General features: G+C 44.4%; 1 protein-coding gene across 2 annotated transcripts; it reads left to right on the top strand.

Annotated features, from left to right (window-relative positions):
* Positions 1-26: 26 nt before the first annotated feature.
* On the top strand, positions 27-21,394 carry TBC1D2 (TBC1 domain family member 2). Of its 2 annotated transcripts, none has more exons than XM_057373035.1 (15): positions 27-84; positions 443-608; positions 2,308-2,795; positions 3,414-3,546; positions 4,456-4,597; positions 6,633-6,754; positions 7,183-7,370; positions 8,426-8,812; positions 9,642-9,752; positions 12,463-12,650; positions 13,608-14,078; positions 15,131-15,251; positions 17,155-17,340; positions 17,978-18,099; positions 18,777-21,394. In XM_057373035.1, the coding sequence occupies exons 3-15, from the start codon at positions 2,388-2,390 to the stop codon at positions 18,976-18,978; spliced, it is 2,781 nt and encodes a 926-aa protein (XP_057229018.1). In that variant the 5' UTR covers positions 27-84; positions 443-608; positions 2,308-2,387; the 3' UTR covers positions 18,979-21,394. The 2 variants fall into 2 exon arrangements, with proteins under 2 accessions (XP_057229018.1, XP_057229019.1); XM_057373036.1 differs by having other exon boundaries at positions 37-84; positions 439-608.
* The last annotated feature ends 1,117 nt before the right edge of the window (positions 21,395-22,511 follow it).

The following is a 22,511-nucleotide window of genomic DNA, read 5'->3' as shown; positions in this document are numbered from 1 at the left end:
CTGTCCCAGGGCTGCCCGGGCTCCGCCCCGCCGGCATCGCCGCACACTGGCCTGGCAGGAAGCGCGGGGCGGCGGCCACGGCAGGTATTCCCGGCGGGAACTGCGGCTTCCCGCACCTCCACTCGCCCTCCCCACCCCAAATCCCTGACGGGCCAGCGGTTCGGATGCCCCCCCCGCCCCAGCCGGGCGCTGCTACAGGCGGTGCCAGGCTCAGGCCAGCCCCGTGCCAGGCTCCGGCCGCCGTCGCTGGTGCCGGGCGCGGTGCAGCTGGGCTGGGAGGCGCTTCCGCGGCGCTGTGGGAGGCACGGGGTGGGGCGGTGGGGGCTGCCTTGTGCTGCTGGCCCCATAGCTCCGGAAAAGTTTATGAAGGGTCCACCCTGATCTGTTTTCATTGGTGAGTCAGTGTCAGGGTAGCTTGCGGCTAAATCTGTCTTTCAGACAGCTTCCCGGCAGCGACTGGACGGAAGAAAACCTGAGGCAGACGCTGGTTATGTGTTGCTGTTGGATTTGTTAGAGGCTGTCGTTACCTGCTCGGTGGTGCTTGCAGCAGTGGCTCTGTGCCAGGAGACGGTGACTTCCAGGAGCTTCTCTCTACTCCCCTTAAGGAGGTGAGGTCTTACTAGAGGTCTTTGCAATGCAGACCTGACATGATTCCTTATAACTTAGTTCTTGAACCTAATGCTTACTAAATAACCTAAATTAAATTTCCTGCAATACTTACTTGRTCGTGTTCATGGTATGAACCAATRAACCATCATGGTGGCAAGAGGTAGAAGTAGGATGGAGTCTTCAGACTGTGCAAAAGATACTTACAGTAGTACTGACATAAAAGCCCCAGTGTATGTTTGGGAAAGTTGAGAATGTTTCTTCCTCCTGACGGTATTTCCTTTGTGCGAGGGAAAATTAGCTTGGCAATGAAGTTTTTTGGGTGTTTCAGAAGTTTAGTTGAGGCAACACCTGCTCAAAGGGATGCTTGTCGTTGACATTTRTGAATGTATTCAGCACCTGGATCCACAGTGTCGTGGGGGTGAACGAGAAGAATTTAAGCGGCTTTGCATAAAGTGAACATTATCGATAGTTGTCTGTAAAGCTAATGTGGAAACAGGAGAGGGCAGCAATGTACACGATAGAGCTTAKCCAGCGCTAGGGTAGATAAACATTCTTTCTGTCATAAGGATAAGTTGTTCCTGAGAGCAGAGGAACAAGATGAGCTTGGGCAACATCTCGTTATGTTCCATTGTGTTGTTTCCACTGACATGTTATCATACAGCTGGAAATTGTGTTCAATAGTTTTGTATTTGCAGTTGGATTCCCGCTAACTTAACAGTGCAGTGATTTATTTGCTTACATAGTTTCTTCAGCTATGTTAGTGTCTGAAACTGAAGTTTCAAAAATGCGAGAAGTTGTTTATGGATACTTTCTGGAGTGTTGTTAGCTTTCTTTATAYAGGAGCTGTGGTATCTGCAACTTTGAGCAAAAAATCACACCTGTCATATGGTTAAGCACTTGAAAAAGCGTTCAGAAACATACCAAAATTGCCATCCTTGTGCATGATAAAATTTTATCTGAATGTGGACCTGTGTAGCTGGCTACAACTTTTAAATCTCTGAGAGAAGTTGAACTCAAGATTTACACTGATCTCTTTCAGCCTGATTTTTATTTTTTTCCTTTTGGGAGCCTTTCCTTTGGGAGCCAGGTGTTTAGTTTGGTCCCTGAAGAAATCAAATCTCTTTTGCAAGGACCACAGAATTTCTCTGGTGCATAATCCATCATATGAATCCACCCTACTGGATAAAAGACTAACACATAGCATGCAGGCATTTTAACAGCAATAGTCAGCTGACACAAGTTATTCACAAGGGTGCTGCATAAGGCTGGATTTTTCTCCAGATGCTGTGGTTTAAAGTATTAATTGAACATTCAGTGCAAATGCCAGGACACATTTGCAATCCCTCGACTTGACTATGTGCCTACCCGCAGAGCTTGTTATCTTGCCATGTTTTCTGCACCTTTTCCTTAATATTATGTACAGAATGCTTGGTTATTGCTATAGATTTAGTATGCCAACAGGCTGTACTTATTTTTCACACAAGAGATCATGGTACTGTTTCTTGGCTGCTAGTCYAGGCTAATTTAGGAATGAAAAAGGGAGAAAACAGGTATATAGAGGTCATCTGAGCAGAGGAGGGCAGGGAGCAATGACCAAAAGTRGAGTTGGAGACCTTGGTTGGCTAGTTTGAAGGCTAGGTAGTGTTTTTTGTTATATGCCAGACCTGATCTTGTTCCTTTCTTTTTCATTGGCTGCAGGTTCTGTAACAGCRATGATATAATTGGGATCGGCTTATTTACCTAGAGAGTTTCCTGTTTCAATCCATTTCCTTAAAGAGATGAAGAAAGGACCAGAAAGTGAATCATGTACCCTTGCTGCTTCAGGCAATTTAGTGGAGTCAAATCCAGACACTAACAGTAGCAATGGAGCCTCAGCAACAGAGAAAGACATGCTTCCCTCTCCTGGGGAACTGGAAAATGTACCACCAAAACCCAGCACAGAAATATCCAGAAAAAAACTCTGTGGCTATTTAAATAAGCTGGGCATCAAAGGGCCAATCAAGACCTGGAAGTCTCGCTGGTTCTTTTATGATGAAAACAAATGTCGYTTATTATACTACAGAACTGCCCAAGACATTAATCCTTTGGGGTCTATTGATCTCTCCAGTGCCAGCTTTGACTGCAAAATGGAAAATGGGGAAGGAGTTTTTGAGATCAGAACACCAAGCCGGGCTTTTATTTTGAAGGTAATGAAAACATGTCCAATCAGAGCAGACACATCTCTACTAAGGTATCTCTTAGCTTGAGTTTCACTTAAGTCTTCCCAGCTTGGATTGCTACCACTTAGACCTAAATTACTTGCATTGTTTTGGCAAGCATGGGACKCCTTTCCTGTGAGATGGCTGTTGTGTAACAGAGTAGGATTAAAAGCTGAACTGTGTGCCAAATTAAAGTAGAGTCYACATGTAATTTACTGAACAGAAATGAAATTCCTTTGTCTAAAATGGTTRCTCCAGGAGCATTCTTTTTTAGACTTCTATTTCTGTGTAAGTCATTGTTAAAAAGCTCTGGGCATAATTCCTGTCTCAAATAATTGTGACATTTCTGTTTAGTCTTGAACCAAAATAAACCAAAACACATTTAAAATGAGGTCACTTGTCCACTGAGATTCTGCCACTTAAGGCCATACTAAATATTTACTCTGTCCTCCCAAATCAGTGTTAGGAGCAGAGGATACAGATACAGCATAGTCTTGATACAGCTGACTTTTTTCTGCTCACTTGTGCAGCTGAGTGGTGGTCATCTCCTCAGGATATGTCTTGATGAGATTTTCCCCTTCCCTTTCCTGTTTTGTGTTATGTTAGGCAATCAGCAAACAGGCAATGATGTACTGGCTGCAGCAACTGCAAATGAGACGTTGGGAATTTTGCAACACCCAGAGCAGATTTCCTGTGGGCAGCTCCCAGCTTGTGAATGAACCTCTGGCTGGAAGAACAAGTAGGTGTTGTATATGTCAGCCTTTCTTTTGCYTTCAGCCCCCTGGTAATGAATGGTGTCCCTCATCTGGAAGTGGGTAGAAGTTTTGGCCAGGTTTTTAAATGCAGGTGCCAACTATTAGTGCTTGGCCAGTGTTTGAAACTTCTGCCCTATGTATGAAAGTGAATAAGCTGCCTCCTAATCTACAGCATATGTTTGGAGATGTTCAGGTATCTTTTGATCATGAATTTCATCTTGATTTTCCTCACACATGTCAAGAGTGCATATTTGATACATCCCTTACCTCTTGCAAGGCCTATGAAATTTAGAGCAAGCAAGGTTTTTTTTTCCAGCAGTGGGATGATTGATGTCCATTTCTGAATGTGGTAGTAGACAGGTCAGTGGATCAGGGAAGGATACAACCAGGATATCCACCTGTTTAGTTATGACTAGATCGACATTTTTTTGAAACAAATAATATCCTCCCTAGTAAGTGTCTGCTCTAAAATCTTCTGGGTGGCATCTTGCTACAGGAGGAAAAATTCAGTGACAAGCTGTGCTTGTGGAGTGTTTTCAACACATTAAAACTATCATATGTGGTTTGGGATGTGAGAAGAGAACAGGAGAATTTTTCTCCTTAGTATCTATAGGCACTTAAAGTTTGATTATTTGAGGTTAGTCATTCTCATATATATTGTTGAAATCACTTGATTGTGCTTGAATAGATAATTATGTTTGTGCATGGAAACTTCTGTAATTTGACCTAWAACTAAGGAGGCCTGCTCTGCTGTCCTTTTTCCACCTGACCACTTGAACACTGAATGTATACCTGTAGTAAACTTGTGGCTGTCAGGTTACATGAAGGACCMGAAATCCAACGGAATTCTGTTTTGCTCATTTGCTTTTGTTTCGTGTTTTGTTTTTACATAGATGTAGTTGACAATGAAGACTTTCTACCTTTGGTGAAAACACCAACAGAAGCAGTGGGTTTAAAAGCAGCATCTTTGCCTGCACCCCAGACATCTACTGCTTTGCAGAACATCTCCCTTAAGCACCCTTGGACAGAGATACAGTAAGTGCATGAAGAGAACTGCAGTGTAACTGTCGTGCTGGCCTGCCACTGTTTGCCTTCCTTGCCTGACATGTATTACGTGAAATGGGACTCTTGCCTGGGTGGAAGAACTGCGAAGCACCTTTTYGGAGGCTAGTCCAGGCCAAAGTAAACTTCCTGCCAGTGGGTCTTTCRCATCCCCCTTTTCTGATGCATTTCACATCATCTGTCTCTCTTACCAAAGATCCTGGTAGCAGACCTAGGACTTGGTTAAACTCTGTCCAGTGTAGGCAATGCTTTGTAGGACTAGTGTGATGCATCTGCACAGCAGTCTTGGAAGGGCACCTGGTCAGGTTCAGCCATACTCAGTAGGTAGTGATAGAATCCCATTAGCACTTTCCAGTGGTTTCAGAGTACCTTGAGCATAGTGCATTCTCTACAGCAGGAACTCCAAGGAAAGGGCTSTTGAGCCTGTAATGTGGCCTGACTGCACAGCTTGCTACTGCTTGCTGAGTTTCAAGGCTGTTAAAATTCCCACTGCTGCCTCCTTCTATCTGCTGTTGCAATAGGTAGCCCCATCAGTCAAAAGTTACAAGCCTTGATGCGCCATCAATATCTCAGGTGTTTCCTATTTATTTATAACCAAAAATATGTAAGTGGCTATAGGTGTGGTAGGTCGCCAGACACCTGTTAGTGTGGAAATTGCCTATGGTTTTTTACCACCACTGCTGCAGCTACAATCTGATCCTTATAAGAAGAAAGATTCCCCATGAGACCAGAGAGTATCAAAATCATCTGTACTATTTTGCAGACTATGCATTCTGTCCTACTCACTTTAATTAAAAWTAACACAAACATATCTTTGGCCCCTCCTCCCATGCCTTGCTTTTGTGARCTCGAGTAACAATTGTCTCTTTTCAGCTTCAAGCTCTATTGCTCCCCTTGTTCAGTAAACATTTCTCGAGACTCTGTCACTGTCAGGCTGGGTCTTGAGTGTAGCACATCTGGATCCCTGAGCTGCAGCAGTCTCAGGGAAAAACAGTGCAGCATGAGGTAGAGAAGAGTAGGAAAATTATATAGGATGAGTKCTAACTGCAAACTACTGGGATTGAAGATCTGATTTTACACACTGGTGTGTTCTCCAAGGTCAGCAATGTCTACTCCTCTGCCCTGGAGCCTTACAGTGGCAAGACAGAAGGAGATTACTACCTAAATGGCAGCTTCATTTACAGTTGGGAAAGCAGCAGACACTGAATCTTTTATAYACCTCAAAACAAGGGGCTTTTTTTGTTTTAGGTGATGGACACCACAGCAGGAGAAGGGAAAAAGATCTGTATGCATGCTTTCTGGTATAGGTTTTACAGAAAATACTTGTACATTTGTAGTTCCTTGTGATTCTGTAAAGTCATCTCTTAGTGCTTCTGGTAATTTCTGATAGCAACAGCTGTAACAAACTCTGGTCTGACTGCAGTTTTTTTTCTGAATSTCTTTACTACATTTTAATTTATTGACTGTAGTGGAAAGGTTGTTTATTAAATGTTTCAGAGCACAGGACATGTGGCTGCTTCAAATGTGAATATTGTCCAAGTTTTGGCTGTGTTGTAGGTAACAGCTTCTCTTGGCAGCTTTTCTTGGCACCTGGGGATTTCTGCAGTGAGCTAAGGATAGGGTTGGAAGGGAGGAAGGGAAAGAGGGAGAGAGGGAAGGAGGAGGAGAGGGAAGGTGAGAAAGGGGGGAGGGATGTGGCTAGTCTGCTGTTACCTTTGATCCCCCTGTTTGGTCTGATGTGTTTATGTGTAGGACTCAAGCACATGGGGAAAGATCGTCTGATTTTACATTGCTGCACTGGTATTGATTTCCAATACAAACAACCTTGTTTTCTTCAAATCCACCAATGCTATGAAGAGTTCATTTTCTCAGCACATGAAGGAAATAGGTTCTGAGAGGAGGGGTGGGAAGTAAGGGGAGGTAAGGCAGTGAGTAGTTTGGATGTGCACTGGCTGGCTGCAGTGATCRTGACTTCTGTTCACTAGGCTGTCTTGATCTCTTGTTCCAGAAACACTGTCTACAAGCAGCTCTGGAGGAACAGTGGGAATGTTTTTAGCTTCAATGAATTCCACGATCATCCTGAGAACCTGAATGAGGAGCAAGAGGCACAGGTTGAGACAGGGTGTGCAGGTGATTGTTACTGAGCTGTATGTACCTCTGGAACCTTGTGCAGAGGCAAAGAAATGCCAAATCATGGTGCCAGACATACTTCTTTGAGGTAAAATTGTAATTGCTGCAGTGACAGGCTAAGTGTATCAGYGCCACTCCATGCATACCTTTCCACGGTGGTAACTTACATTTGCTGTGAGCAGGATAGATGTGYGGGGTGCAAGCTGGTAAAGAGATACCATGAAACATCATAATTTTGGCTATTCTGGGCATATCGCGTCTGATCCCTACTGTTTTGATTTAATGCTGTGGGCCCCAGCAGGTCAACTTTCCTTGTCCTGTATGCATTTCAGCTTTCTCTGCGGAACTGTTGTGAGCCCCCCTTAGAAAGACTTGGGAGTCTGCAGTAGCAAAGCAATTCTGTGCTAATTAAATCTATCTCCCCTTAGTTAAGGAGGGGACCCTGGATGATGGGAGGACGGAGCCCAGGCTGAATTGGATTAGGAAAGCCAGGTGGATGAACAGTGGCTTACCAGGCTCACCTGAAGAATTGTGCAGGGAGAAGAACTCAGTGGATAAAGTGAGYGTCCTACAGCAACAGATTCTGACTCTCACAGAGGAAGTCAAGTCACAGAAGGTGAGTGTGGTGAAGAGACGGCATTTTCTGAGGCTCATAATAGGGACTCCCTTACACATTGGTGTGTAGAAGCACTGACAGGTGSTCAGCAGGCACTAACTGGAGACTCCTTGAAGTTCCTAATGGTACCACCTTGAATGTGCCTGAGTATGCCCAGCAAAAAGGAAGACCTTCAGCCRTTGGTAGGAAGTGCAGCTAGCTGTAAGAAGGAAATAAAACAAATCCAAGTGTGTGTGCTGTTGTCTTGCTTGTGCATCTCTATTGCACACAAAATAAAGTCCTGAACAGGTGCCATGACACTGGCAAGACTGCAARGTGGAGTCATGCTGTTAACAGCAGGTCATTCTTTTTGAACACCATTAAAGTGTGATTTGACTGTAGAAGTYAGGGCATCGGTCACTGCAAGGACAGTCTCTCATGAATGATACTGTTCTTCAAAGCATGGAGCAATGCCAGGTTCTCTGCTAATGATGCTGGTAACTCYTCCAGCAGCAGAGGCAGGAGAGCCAGGTCCCATGTTGGCCAGTCGGTTGCATCCTTGATTTGCTTTCTTAGTGTCTGAGATGGCAAAGCCTGAATCAGCAATGTGTTGCTGGAGCAGGATTCCAYGCCTTCATGCAGGATAGAGTGAGTAAGGACTCTAGCAGAGGGAAGRTTAAAATGGATATCACAGTTTTCTTCTGGTAGCACAGGTAGTTGCAGGCTGAATTATTTCTCTCCCTCCCATTTTACCACACTGCTGATCAGATCTCCAGGTTCTCTGCTGGGCCTCCCAGGAATGATTGTGGGAAAGCCAGAATTCAGATAGCGTGGGCAGCTGTTTTTCTGCTAGTAATCCACATCAAGTCATCTGCCACCTGCTGCAGATAGCTTTCAGGCCCAGCTCTGAGAGCAGAATGTGTCAGTGTGATGTCACTATGGTTTCAAGATTTCTGCATTGTTTTCTTTCCAAAAAGAGTCAACTTCAATATGTTTCACTGTTGGGTCTGTTGCTGTCCCTACTGTCATTGCCCTGGACAGCACAGTTATGTGATGGCTTTGCATCCTCTTTCCAGGAGCTGGTTAAACTTCTCCACAAAGCTCTGGAGGCAGCCCAGCAGGAGAAGCGAGTATCTAGCAAGTATCTCACTGCAGCAGAAGATAAAGACAGGCTGGAGCTGGTGCGCCACAAAGTGAGACAAATTGCAGATCTGACAAGTCGGCTGGAAGCTCTTGAACAAGAAAAGAAGGAACTGGAGCAGATACTGACTTTAAGAGACAGCCACATCCAGGAGCTCAAGGAACATGTGCAGCTTCTGATGGAGAAGAATCATGCCAAACAGGAAGTCATCATGGCCTTGRCAGAGCAGATGGCTCGAGAGCTCTCTGACCCCCTGCAAGAAGCCAACACTATCACTGTAGAGACATTGTATAAGCAGCAGGAGGAGATTGAGCATCTGAAGGTGTGTAAGATGGCACAGGTTTTATGGGGGTTTCCATTTTTATGCCTTCAGGTTCAGTGGGAAGGTGTTTTTTGCGTTAAGCACAGAATATACTTTGCTGTTTGCTCCATCTGTCTCAAACGAGAGGCAGGCTGAAAGGGGCTCACCTGATGCTGAAAAGCATCTGGGTCAGTTTCATCTTCAGCTCAGAGCCTGTTTTGTTTGACTTCCCATCATCATTAAGTGCCTGCCACTTTCTTTTCTTTTGTTTTACAGCTGCAGCCTGACTTGCTCCCTTCCCTAATTTCCTTGCTCTATGTTTCTGTCTTGCAGTTTCCCAATACATCCTGGTTCTTTCTGATGAAACCTGTTTTTTGTCTCTATATGCCCAACTGTTATGATGGGTTAGTGTGAGGTGGGAAATTGCTGAAAGAGCCACTTGTTGTAGAGAGTTTTTGCTGCCAGCCGTGGAGCTGAGATTTGTTTAATTAAAATAAAAACGAAACCAAACAACCAAAATTAAACCAATCAAGAAACAAAATCCAAACAAATCACATATGTTCTAAATCTTATTTGAGTGCTTCTCTGGCTTTATATGGCCTGGATTCCTCTGTGTTTTTTAAGTATATATATACATTTAGCATTTTCAAGTGTCTTGTTGATGCATGACAATATTGTGGCTTGATTTTATTCACAGACGATATTTGTACTGGGGAATCCTATCTCCTCCCCAGAACCCAGAACTTTGGAGATATTTTATTGTCCTTAACATAATCTGATGTCCCTGAAATGGAAGGGATTTCAAGACCGTCAAGAACTCTCGTTGTCTGACTGTTTTGCTTTATCACAGGATGATATTGATGCATATAAAACCCAGAACCAGTTTCTTAATTCAGAGATCCATCAGGTGACTCGACTTTGGACAAGGGTTGCTGAGAATGAAAAAGCCCTTTTGATGAAGGTAAGACCAAATGACGTTTTTTCCTTGGTGTGATCTGTGGCTTATTTTCAAAGCTAGCACTGGAATAGGTTTTGATCTACATCGAGTAAGCTTTCTTTTTTTTTTTTTTAGTGTGACCTCTTTACTGGTTTGTGTTGTTCCCAACATTTCAATTCTTCAACAGAAGTAAAAAATCAGTCATGAAGGTGCTGAAGCTTAACCCAGATTTCTGCATTTCAGCTATGCAAATAGAAAAGCAATATTGTGTAGGCAATCAGAAAAGTTTCCTGGGAGCTGATAGAGTCCTGACTCCATCCTAGTCGTGGTTTCTCTGCTYGACATGGCACTGCCAGGTGGCAGCACACTTCAGGTCCTGCAGTTAGATCAGAGTTCTTATGTCTTCTTAGTTTTGCTTTTATTTCTAGCTGTGTCAGTATGCATAACCTGGTTACTCTCAGACTTGTCTGATCCTTATTTCTGCTTCTGAACCCTTTCCAAGGCTGGTGGTGTGTGCTGGCATTTGTTCTGTGAGTTTTGCCTAGGTTTTACTTCCCCGGGTTTTAGGGTATTGTTGTGAATGAGTGTCTTAAGCTGCTTAAAGAATCACTGRTAAAGGTTACCTGAAGCAGGTTTAATATTGAAGTGAAAGCATGGCRAAGTTCATTGGCAAGATTCACTCTGCTACTTACTAGATGGTTAAAGCATATAGAGGTAAAATAGTACTAAAACCTATAATTAATCAATCAATTTAAAGGTAAGATCGATCAAACATTGACATGGAAGCTGGGGATGGAAAATGGTAAGGATGGGAATGTTTTAGCATAAAGGGAGTAAGGGACACCCTCCCTGTGAGCCACAAGGTCTCGCGTACTCCTGTGCAAAACTTAGCTCTGGACTTGAACAACAGTTTGGGCCTAAAGATTTTAAAAGCACTTAAACTTAGCAGCACTTAAACAATTGGCTGAATTGAACCAATTTACAAAAGATTCTAAATAATTTACTGCAAGCACAACAGTAATTCACTTATAGGCCTAACTTACTTACTAACCTAAATTATTTAAGCATCTAAGATTCCAGGTATGCATTTTCTGTAGCATATTCACACAGACCTAGGGTGTGTGCAAGGCACCTGCGAAAATTCTCCCTYGAGCTCAGTGAAGTGCTCATGTTGGATATCTTTGCATCTTCTCAAAGGGCAGGCAAAGGGTTGAGCTCACAGGAGTGRGGCATCAGCCCCGCCTTTGTCTTCATTGTTCAGCAGTGGTCCTTCAARTACAGCAAATCTGAGAGTTYTCTGCCTCTGACAGGCCCCACTCAGAGGGAGGTTGCTGGTCACAGCCCACTGTGGTCCAGGAGAGCTCAAAGTGTCTTACTTAGGACCACTGTTTGTAGGTGCACAAGAGAATTGCCTTTAGTCATAATAATTTTCCATCCTGACTGCAATTGGTAACTTTCTTAAAAATTTGATAACAAAAGTGTTGTTCCATTTGGGWTGCTCCACTTGGGTTTGCAAGAAAAGTAAGTTTCCAGTGTTYGTTAAAACCAGGAGCTTGTTAGCACCAGTTCCTGGGAGCACACTGTTTCTGACAAGTGTAAGAGGAACTTAGCCCAGATGCTATTCAACAAGACTGAGGCTAATGAGCATTTCTGAGGTCATAGTATGGGGGAATTCTGCACCACAGGTATGGATTTACRGTCATGGATTCTGAGCAAATCGCTGCTTCTGGAATGTTATTGCCATTCTTACATCTGTTAGCTTTCTAGATCTTTGAAACCCTGCTTTCCTTGTAACTTACTGCCCTCTCATCCTGAAACTGCTATAACCTCCAAAAAAAAAGAGTAATAAGATGAGCCCAGCATGCTCAATGTCAGGCAAAGTGCTGATTAAAGTGGTAGATGAGAGGAACAATGCTCCTTTCTGTCCCCTTTATATGCAACCTAAATCTCTCTGTGGTTTCTGTTTTGTTCTTGTTTTCAACTGCTGCTTTCCACTGAACAGGAGTCTTCATTGAGCTTGCTGTGAAACACTGGGTGAGTCTTGTCACCTGTGTGGCCCCAGTTCCCACTTTTGGAGTGGGCTAATAATCCTCATTTCTTCTAATAATCCTCGTTTCTTCTGCTTTGCGTGCCCGGGACTGGTGGTGGCAGGTACTGTCCTGCTGTTTGATCTCAGTTGGGCTTCCTGTGCATGGGAAATGATGCATATCAGTGTCATGGGACTGAGGATGCTGAAGGGCATGTRATTGCTCCACTCCGTGGTACTACCCATGTATCCTGAAAATGGTATGCTTATAGCTCGGTCCCAGGAGTGGTTTGTTTTATCAGGATATAGCTCAATGTGGTGTAGAGAACTTGTCTGAGGATCAGGGAAAAAGACTGCAGAGAACTCAGATGCAGTGCTACCTCTTTGACTCTTTAGTTCAGCTGTAGTGGGATGTGGCCATCCACTGATGCAATGCAGTCATTAAAGTAGGTGATGATGTAGTAGGTCTCCCACTCAATAAGAAACGTTCGTTGCATGCTAGCTACTGCAGCTTGTGTTTGTTCATAGACCATGGTGATTCATTCATGGTTGCAATTCTACTGACTGCAGAAAACTACTAAATGTGTTTYCTGGGGCTTTGTTGTTCAGAAGTCTCTGCTTTATGTTCAGACCAGGCCAGCAGAGAGTAGTGGCAATGCAAGAAGAACTGGCACTGAGTGAGCTCTTTCCTTCTTATTTCCCCATCAGTGTGCCTGCCTGCAAGCAAGAAACTGTCAGATGGAGAGCAAATACCTGACAGTCTTGAGGAAGCTGCAGGAGGCTGTGCCTGGCCTGCCCAATTCTCAMGCTGAATTAGTGAAGAACCTCATCCAGGAAGCTCTCCAGTGGGATGTAAAGGAAGAAGCAGAAGAAGGTTTTAACTTGAACCCCGTAAGGTAACAGTTGAGAGCGTGGGGATTTTCACAGCTTTGTAGAAGCCTGTTTGCAAAGGGAAGTGTGCAGGATAGAGACATCTGAGGACATTGCATAGCAGGAGCCTACATTTGTCTTTATAACTTCCTGCCCAATCAGTGGTCCTGTTCTGTAGCAGTTCCCATTTTATCCGTTTGGCCAATCCTGCAGGTTCTTCAGGTAGCTTTGGAGATGCCTCTAGGCCAGGCTTGATGTCTTTGTCAAGAATATGATGAAATATTCAAAGTATCCCACCCTGTGGACAGGTGGTACACAAAGCTGTACTATCAATACTCCTGGTTTGTTCTGATCAATAAGAGATTCACACTGCTTGCAGGGAGACATCTGAAAGGACTATGGATCTCTGTTCTTTGATCTGATGCCCTAAAGCYTTTCCAGTCCCCTCTTACAGAACTGTCTCTGCACTAGGACATAGCAGAGAGAGCAAGGGTGAGCTTGATCCCTTAGGGGCTGCTGAGATYGGGGTCTGATGAGATTGGTCTGCARCTCAGTGCAAAGATACAGTTGAGTCTGTGTGTGCATGTAAGTGCTGCAGGCTCTCATTTGTCTTCAAGGCTCTGAGGCAGGGTGTCACATGCAGCTGCCAGAGAAGTSACGGAGGAGTACTGCTACAAACAAGTGTTTGAGATCACTTTAAAAAAATCACCAGCAAGGGTGTCAGCAAAAMCCARATTTAATATTAAGTGACAGCATGACAAAGTTAAGTTGAGGCCTAACAAGAATTAGTTAGGCTCTTCACCACAGCCACAAGTGCAGCCTGCAAAAGGCAGGGGGATGCATTCCCACTAGTACCTGTGCTCTGGCATGGGTGGCGGGGACCTCGGAGAAGGCTGTAGTTGGCGTGACCCCAAGCAGTAAGTGTCTTTGACACAGGTACCAGCACTGTCATTTGAACTTAACACTGCCTTGTGTTCCTCCAGCGAGTATGATGAGTATGGGTTTATGACGGTACCTGACTACGAAATTGAGGACTGGAAACTCCTGGCCAAAATCCAAGCCCTTGAGATAAAGTCCAACAAGCTGCGGAGTCAGGAAATAGTGGAGAAGCCCCTCCGTGACAGATGGAACAGCATTGGAGAGCTGAACCCCTCTGCCGAGCTGAAGAGTCTGATCCGGAGTGGCATTCCAGTGGAGCATCGGCAGCGGGTGTGGAGGTGGATGGTCAGCCGGCACTGCAGCCTCATTCCTGGCCACTACCAGCGGCTGTTGGAGCAGAGCAGGAGCACTGAGCACCCTGCCTGCCGGCAGATCGAGCTTGACCTGCCCCGCACACTGACCAACAACAAGCATTTTTCCTCTCCCACCTCCCAGCTCATCCCCAAGCTCCGGAGGGTGTTATTGGCATTCTCGTGGCACAATCCTGCCATTGGATACTGCCAGGGATTGAACAGGTAAGGAGCCAGGTATGCTGTCTCTTCATGGGAAAAAGTGTAGACACATATTTTAGGCTATGATTCCAGCAGCCCCAGACCTGCCTCTACAATTCTGTCCTAACTCTAGCTATTTACTTGCAGAATTCTGCATTTGATGCCTTTTTTTTTCCAGTGTTGTTGCTGGGATCCAGCAAGCAGCAGGATGAACTTCTTTGGCATCTCTGTAGTTACAGAATAGGAAGGAACAGCTATAGAATGTAGAGTGAAGCTRTCCCAGAATAACGGCACAAGGCTGGGGCTGAGTTTTTTGAGAAGTAATGTGCTCAGCACAACACGCTGGTGATTCCSTTTTTTGCTGAGAACAGTTGGAGGAAATGTTGGAAAGTGTTAACATATGAGGGAGTTGCAGCAAGTGACACCAAGAGAGACTTGAGGAAACTAGGGTTGTTCTGTATGGAAAACAGAAGATTCAGAGAATGTAAAAGCATCTTTCATTTTCCAAAGAAGGCTATAGGAAAGATGAACCTAAGTTTCTTAGAACTGTGCTGCCAAGTAGAAAAGGCACTAGGCATTAGCTGTAAGAAGGGAATTTCTTGTTCGATCTTTTCACATGAGGAAGGCCTGTGTAAGCTATTTATTCCTAGTGACCTTTGGGTAGTCTTCAGAAAAATGATAGAAACGCTCCTTCAAAGAGCCCTTAATCTTTCTAGTCTGTCTAAAAGGGGGTAAGTCAGAGTTAAAGGATGTTGTGGCTGTAATAGAGAGTACGGGGTGGTGAACTGTATCACAAAACATTCCATTAGGCTTTTGTCACATCAGTTCCGTGGTGTGGAATACGGAAACTGGGAATATGGGAAACTGACATATGGGAAAGAAAATCACAGCCCTATGGTTCCTTCAGAAGTAGAACAGATCGCTTCCCTCTGACAGCTGGCTGTTCTGCTACATTTGATATTTTGGATGCCAGTGGAGCTGGAGACATGCAAAATGAAGTCTTTTATTCTTCAGTTCCTGTGCTGATGACTCCCTCTGCAGTATTGAATTCCCTCACCATGTCTTGTCCATCACAGATTGGCAGCTGTTGCTCTCCTGGTCCTGGAAGATGAGGAAAGTGCTTTCTGGTGTCTAGTCCATATTGTGGAGAATCTAATGCCAGAAGACTACTACAGTGACACACTGATAACATCACAGGTGAGCTGGGCACCTTCATATCTGCGTGGATTCTCATACAGTGGTTTACAGTAAAGATTTAAAAGCGAGTAGTCAACCTGCTGTATGTTTGATTTCTCACAGGATAGTGATAGCACCTTACAATCCTTTCCATTGCAGAGGTGTTGGAGACTTGGAGTACAAAGTTGTTACACATCCAGGAGCAGCACACACAGAGCAGCAAAGTTAGTCACCAGGTCTAAGAAACGGGATACCACTCSTGAGTAATAACTTGAAGGTCAGGCTAGCCAAAAGGAAGGTGCCCATTAATTGCACTCTTACTTATTTTAAAGAGGGCTTAGTAGAGGTGAAGCAGCAAACTGATATGTGTTGACTGCTGCACTCTATCTTTGGAGTGCCATGTGCATGTGGATGAAAATACTGAGATTTTTGTATTCACTCTATTTCCCTCAGTTTGTGATCAAATGCAGTGTTAGTTCTTACTGTGGGACTCTCTGCAGATCAGAAAACCTGGCCTTTTGATATCAAATGTTGTACTGTGAGTAACTTACCACATAATTCAAAATCATTGGATATCAAGGTTTTCAGCATGTCTTGTGTGAGATATACTATGTCCTCCCAGGCAGACTCRCATATAGTTCAATGGAATTGTAATTGTTTGCCTGTGTCACCCAYACCTATCAGTGCCCAGTCTGGTGAGCCTGGCTGTGACCTTATCTATTGTGTATGGTCCTTTCAGAGAACCCTTTCAGAATTTTATCTATGGGCTGACAATAGCTGAAGCTTCAAGGATCAGGAGCTGAGAGTAATTGATTGTGCCAATGAATTTGGTGACTGATGTCTACTGACACAGTGGTGTGCTGGTGGAGAGGCCAACCCACAGACTGGGGAAACAGTCAAATCACTGTGAAGACACCAAAATGTCAATCCAGAGCACGTTGTATTAGCTGTGGGATTTAATACTCAACATTCAACAAGTAGAGATTGACGGGGAAAATACGGCAGACTGAATGGGCTCCCCTGCATTTGATGAAAAAACACTGTCAGCTGAGAGACTTTTTTAGAAAGATTTTCTGACCTCATGGTTAGTCTCTGAAAGTCTAGCCAAGATCTGTGTAAAGAGGAACATCTAAGGCAATGCTTTGTGTGTTGGCTTGATAAATCGAGTTTGCTGGAAAACTTTAAGTTGCAARTTGTAAAGACAAAGCATATCACCTGTCTGGTTTGTATCACAGCTAAGTGRGCGGACACAGCTGGGGCATTAATATGATACAGCATAGGGAAGACCTAAAGATTATCCTGCTCTTTAGGATTTATCCTCCAGAAACCATGGCTCTGCTGAGTTGAAGCCTTTGTAAACCTGGATCAAGGATCTCACTGACAGCTTTTCTGTGTTTTGCCTCATGCAACCAGAAGCAAAGACAGTACTCAGACCACAAAGAGATGCTAAGTGAGAAAATCAGGTCCTGCCTGCAAAGTCAGAAGTATTCTAGGTGTTCAGTCTGTTGGGCCATGTACAATCATTCACATGTGGGCATATTTTAATGCCTGTCATTCACCTGGATGCTCATGGTATCACAGAAAATCCCAGTAAGACCAATRCAGGAAGATTTTCCCTCTTGATTTTGATATTGGGAAGAAATATAATCCTTTGAGAGAGAAGAATGTATGTATCTGTGTTTGTATCTTGGCCGTGTTTCAGCTCCATGCCTTGCACTGGATGCAGCATACAGGTACACTGCACAGTGAGTTTGAAAGGAGACAAAGGATGCTCTGCTCTTCCAAGGGTGTGGTTCACTAGAAAGCAGCATCAGTGATGACCCTGACATGCAAGGGCCTTTGTCTTGTTGCACTGCTCCTCTCCTCCAACACTAGGACTGCTCTTGACTAAGACTGCATTGTTTTTCTTTTTTGTCAATTTTAGGTAGATCAGAGAGTCTTCAAAGACTTCCTGTCTGAGAAGCTGCCTCGTCTCACGGCTCATTTTGAGCAGTATCGGATTGATGTCTCACTCATCACTTTCAACTGGTTTCTGGTGGCCTTTGTGGACAGCCTGATCAGTGACATCCTCCTGCGAGTGTGGGATGCCTTCTTGTATGAGGGAACAAAGGTACAACTCTTGATCTAGGCCTTCTTCCCATCTGCCCTCCCTCCTGTCACCTCTGTGACATGGTGACAGGGTGATGGACATACACATCTATCAAAGAGATGTAAGGTTGAACCGTTGTCCTATCCTGCCTTGACATCTCCCAGTTTCTGTTTCCTTTGTACTTCCTGCAAGTAGGCAGACCTARTCCCTATACTGTGCACTTCGTACTTTTTAGCAGGTGGTTGTCTACTGAGCAGCTGTCTGAYAGGCTATGGTGTGTGCAGAGCTATGGCTCTGTGACACAGCTGAGAGTATTACAGATAAAGTGAGCATAAAATAAGCAGTATCTGAAAATGTGAGTCCTGCTTTGTCCCTGTGGATAGGGAGAACTGGAGAATCCTTATGAAATCCCTGCAGGGTCCTTCTGTAGAGCCTGATCTTCTCTGGGATTGCATATTAGCTAATGGATGGTCATTCTCTTGCGATTAGCTCTGTAGTCCTTTAGGCCTGCTCTAGTACAGGCTATTGAGAGCAGGAGTAACCCTAGGTCTAGCCTGTACTGCAGTGCTGTGTGCTTGACAACATCTTTTCTGCCAGGATGGCCTGATCCTTCAGCTGCTTAAAACTTTACCTGCTCAAATACCCTTCAACCCTACAGGTCATTTTCCGCTATGCTCTTGCAATTTTTAAATACAACGAGGAGGAAATCCTAAGAATTCATGACAGTGTGGAGATCTACCAGTACCTACGTTTTTTCACAAGAATGATCATGGATGGCAGGTAGGACTTTGAGTTATAGGCAAGCTTCCATCATGTATTTGTAGTTGCTTGCTTGTTAGATCAACTTAACAAGAGTTATGACTCATTTATTAAGAGTAATACACTTGAAGAGTAAAAGATGGTGTATGCAYTGACAGGTCCATGGGACATGGATCCGTTTGTCTCTTTTTGACTTCCCTTCATGGTGTTACACGAAATGTTTTTGACTGCAGCAGAGACATACTACAGCAGAGCAATCCACAAAGTCTGGGCCAGCCTCCTTGTAAGCTGTGCTGTTGGTTGCTGGGTTTCTCTCAGCTGTAGCTGGGGTGTTTGGGAACACAGCACAGCCCATGACCTTTAATGGCAACAGGTGTGTAAGATGATTTCTGTTACCAGAAGAGCTTAATATCAGGAGTATTCTTCCCTGAGAGGCCATCAGAATCTGATCCACTGTCTCTTAAATGATGGCTGCACACTGATGCCTGAAAGGGTTGGATGGTATGTGAAGTACTGCTTGGGTTGGTGTTTGTGTGGGAAGCAATTCCTTTAAGACCCTGCTGCTTGCTGACTTCTGAGCTCAGAGAGCTGAAGTCTGATGTCCTGCTCTTTAATACCCCAGGATGGTCTTGGTGTATCTGTTACCATGTGTTATCAGCCAGTAAATAAGTTGACTAGACCTGTRCTTTCTGTTGCAGGAAGCTGATGAACATTGCGTTCAATGATTTAAACCCCTTTCCCATGAAACTGCTGAGGAACCGTCGGTCAGCGCACAGGGAAGAGCTGGAGGCAGAGCTGTGTGAACTCGAACAGATCAAGGCAGCCTACGTAAAAGAGAGGGCAGAGCAGGGACCTCAGGACCCGAAGGAGGTTGCTAGTGAAGAGGAAGAAGAGATCTGACAAAAAGAGTGTTCATCATCACTTCCCTCCCATCTTGCAGAAGGTCATCAGTAGCAGCTGTCAATAAGAAATGGACCAGAATGTGAAGTGGGGTCACAGGAGTTTATCTGCTCCAGAAAGCAAGGCTGTAGTTATGGAACCATTTGGAGATCAAGTCACACTTTATAATGAATTGGAAGGAGTCAGAGGAATTCTATCCCCTTCTGCACTTCTCCCCATTCAGCCCATCCTGCCCTTTGCAGTTCAGGATTACAGCTGAGGGTGCAGAGGAAATTCACTTGTGGTACCATGACACGAATTGAAGCAGTACTTTTATACATTTTCTGATGGAGGTTTGAATGAGATCTTTATGTACAAGTAAAATCTCCAGAAATAATGAGCATTCCCTCATAGGTACCTAGAGCTTCTGAATGGGTCAGGAAAAAAACTTGCTCTTTGAGAGTGTGGTGCCTTCAGAGTTTAGCTTGCCAGAAAAGTGTGTGTTTAATGTTGTTATTGAGTCAAGACACTGTCTCCAGATGAGTGTTAGGTTTGGGGAGGTCCTGAAAGCTGGAGGACATTGTCCCATGGGTCTCAGGTTGAGAAAAGGAAACAGGCTGTGGGACAGTAGAGTTGCTTCTCCAGTTTAGTTCCTGTGGAAGTTCATGGGAGCACAAGATGTGTCGCCTCCTTGACTGGAAATTTTGGGAGCTCTCTCCCCTCTTTGTTTAGCTTTGAGGCCCTGCAGCATTCTGTGCTGGTGAGTTTGCTCAACCGAGGAACTCTCATCTCTGTGTGAAACCAATCACAGCCTGGCAGCGTGCAGGGCCTAGTGTTATATGAATTTTATTGGGGATAACTGGGTCTTGTGATAGCCTCACTCCTGGCCATCTTTGCTCCACAAATATGCTCCTTCTATGCTGGACTTTTATGTTGATATCCCTGTCTCTAATTCCCATTTATTATGGGAGGAACAAGGTCTTTTCTGTAGGAGTTTACAATATTGAAGGTGTTTTACCCATGGCATATGGCTGTTGGTGAACCTGCAAACCCTGGGAACAAGGTCACAAAAGATGACTTGATATTCTTTGGTAAAAACCATTAATGTCCCATGAAACAAGGGAGACATTACTACTTGGTTGAGCACACAGAGATGCCCTACCTGTCTCTGGGAATGGGGTCTGATAACCTTTTCCCCTGCCTCCTAGACTTGCCCACCTCCTGCCCTAGATACCCTGCTTGTGCAGCTCAGGTCTCCACAGACCCAGGATGAGTCAAGTACTTAGAAATACAACTTATTTTCCTTAACACGATGACAGATCCTGTTGCTCCTCTTTCCTGCTGAGTGGTGCATTATTCCAGGTATGCCTGCAGTGCTGACAYTGACAGCATGAAGCAGACCCTGCTATAATGGGAGCTCTGCTCTACGTTTTTTGACTGACCTTGAACACAAGTGGATTGTGCCTCCTTGTGGTTGATAACCCAGACCTTCAAGTTATCAGTACTTGCCGAGGAAGGGAAAGGACACATTCATAGCCCACAGTGTTCTCATCCTGGTGGGCTGTAGTCAAGATGACAGACTCTAGTGGAAACAGTGTCTATTCGCCTGAGACACATGGTCTGCCTCACTGTCAGTCAGTTTCAATGAATTACGGAAGACTAAGATGGGAGAGACTTGTGGAGGCAACCACACAGTAATCGAAGTGGAAATGAAATTTTGGGAAGAGTGAATAGATCCCCTGAATATCAGTGAGAGCTGCACACATTGAAAGTGTGGAATGAGAAGAAAATGTTGCTGGAAGCTTACCACTATATCTGAAAAAAATGAACTAATTTTAAAACTATGCCATCTAGTTAGGGAASCCTAAAAAGCAGAAGGTTTTGCTTCACAGATGATATTGCTAATCTAATTTATTTATACTCTTATGTTCATGGGTGTACATAGATTTTTGCTATTGTTACAGACATCATCTTTTAAATCAAGGCCATGAAAACCAGTTTTCTTACAATTTTATTTTGTAGAGCTTGCTGTAACAGCTTAAAAATTTTTCCTCCGACTTTTCCTTATGTTTATTTAAAAGGCATTTGAAACATGTATTATTAGACTAAATCATAGCCTGATGTATGTCTACAGTATATAATAAACACTACAATATGTGTTATGTGGTACATAAAGTACCCGAAGCAGAGATAAGGACCAAGTTATTAACCCTGGTAGAGAATTCTGAAAGTAATTTTTGATTGAAATCAGAAGGGAAGGGCATCTCAGGGTTGTTACAAATTTTATTTTGTGTCTTAATCAGCTCTTGGTTTTGGTCTGCATGTGTTTGCTGAGGGCTATTTCCTTAGTCATATTTATAACCAGGCACTTGTGGTTATTTGKTATTAAAATGTGATGGATGCAGGAATATATGAGAGACCTGTGCAGACCTGCACCTTGGAGCCAAGCTAGCATGTCCTCATGGGCACTCATTTACTTTCCTTCTGCTTCACAAACTTCAGTAGTACTGAAAAGAACTGAACTCAGGTCACAAGATTCTCGTTGGGCCCAGAGGTTAACTTTGCCCAAATCCCTCAGGCTCTGTAAAACCTATAGTGACTATCAGTTGGTGTCAGGGGTGTTTTGAGCAGAGGTTACCTCTGTATGAAGAATGATTTGTGCTGCCACTCTAAACTGTTGTGGCTGGGAAACAGTTTGACCTGGTTATGCAGCTCAGCAGCTCCTTCTGCCTGTGCTGGTGCCTGTGGATAAAACAGGTGTTTTTCTACCCAGAGACAGTCTTTGCTGAGCTTTCCTGTATGCATAATGTTACTTGTGAGATTAGCTTTATGTCTCTGGGTAGAGACATAAACCTTGGGATGGCAGTTCCAACCCTAAAAAGGATGTTTTTGATTTTCACACCCACCCTCCTCCCTATGATGTGCCATTAATTTGTAGTTCACCTTGTTGCAGGATCTTGGGGCCACCAAAAGTTTATGGCGTTTGAGAGGATAAAGTGATGGAGGGGTGCCAAACACACATAAAGCCACTTTTGGCTCAGTAAGTCCCTGAGCTGCCAACAAGAAGAGGCTGTGAAGCTTTCCTTCTTCATCCCTTTTTGGTCTGGGTGGTGTTGGGCTGACAGGATGTATACCTTTATACGCTGTGGCTAAGCCCTGTATCCTGGCATGCTGCCCTGGTAAGAGGCACTACTGGGGAGATTGTTTCTGGGTTAATGTTTAGTCTAAGTTTGAGCTTCTCATCCAGGGTGAAGGTGAGAGCTGAGGGGCGAGGCATTTTCCATGGGTGGGATGCAACAACACCTGTAGCAGGAGCTATACCACTGAGCTGAGCTTCTCTTCCAGTTTGCAGACAGGGCAACCTCCTGCCACTGTCACAGACACAAGGCCTGGGGCTTGCTCTGTTCCCATTTAAAGCTCACTTGTGGCCTGAGACAATGCTGAGACTCCTCCAGCCGTCTCCCAGTGCTAAGAGCTCCTTTACAAAACATTAGCTTTGTCTGGTCTACAGACATGCCAAGTGCAAGAAGACAAACCACTTTCTCGTGACAGAG

This window comes from Malurus melanocephalus, unplaced genomic scaffold, assembly GCF_030028575.1.
Source record: "Malurus melanocephalus ecotype Western Australia unplaced genomic scaffold, MMel_1.1 scaffold_184, whole genome shotgun sequence".
NCBI lineage: Eukaryota > Metazoa > Chordata > Aves > Passeriformes > Maluridae > Malurus > Malurus melanocephalus.
This window is presented reverse-complemented; position numbering and strand designations above follow the sequence as displayed.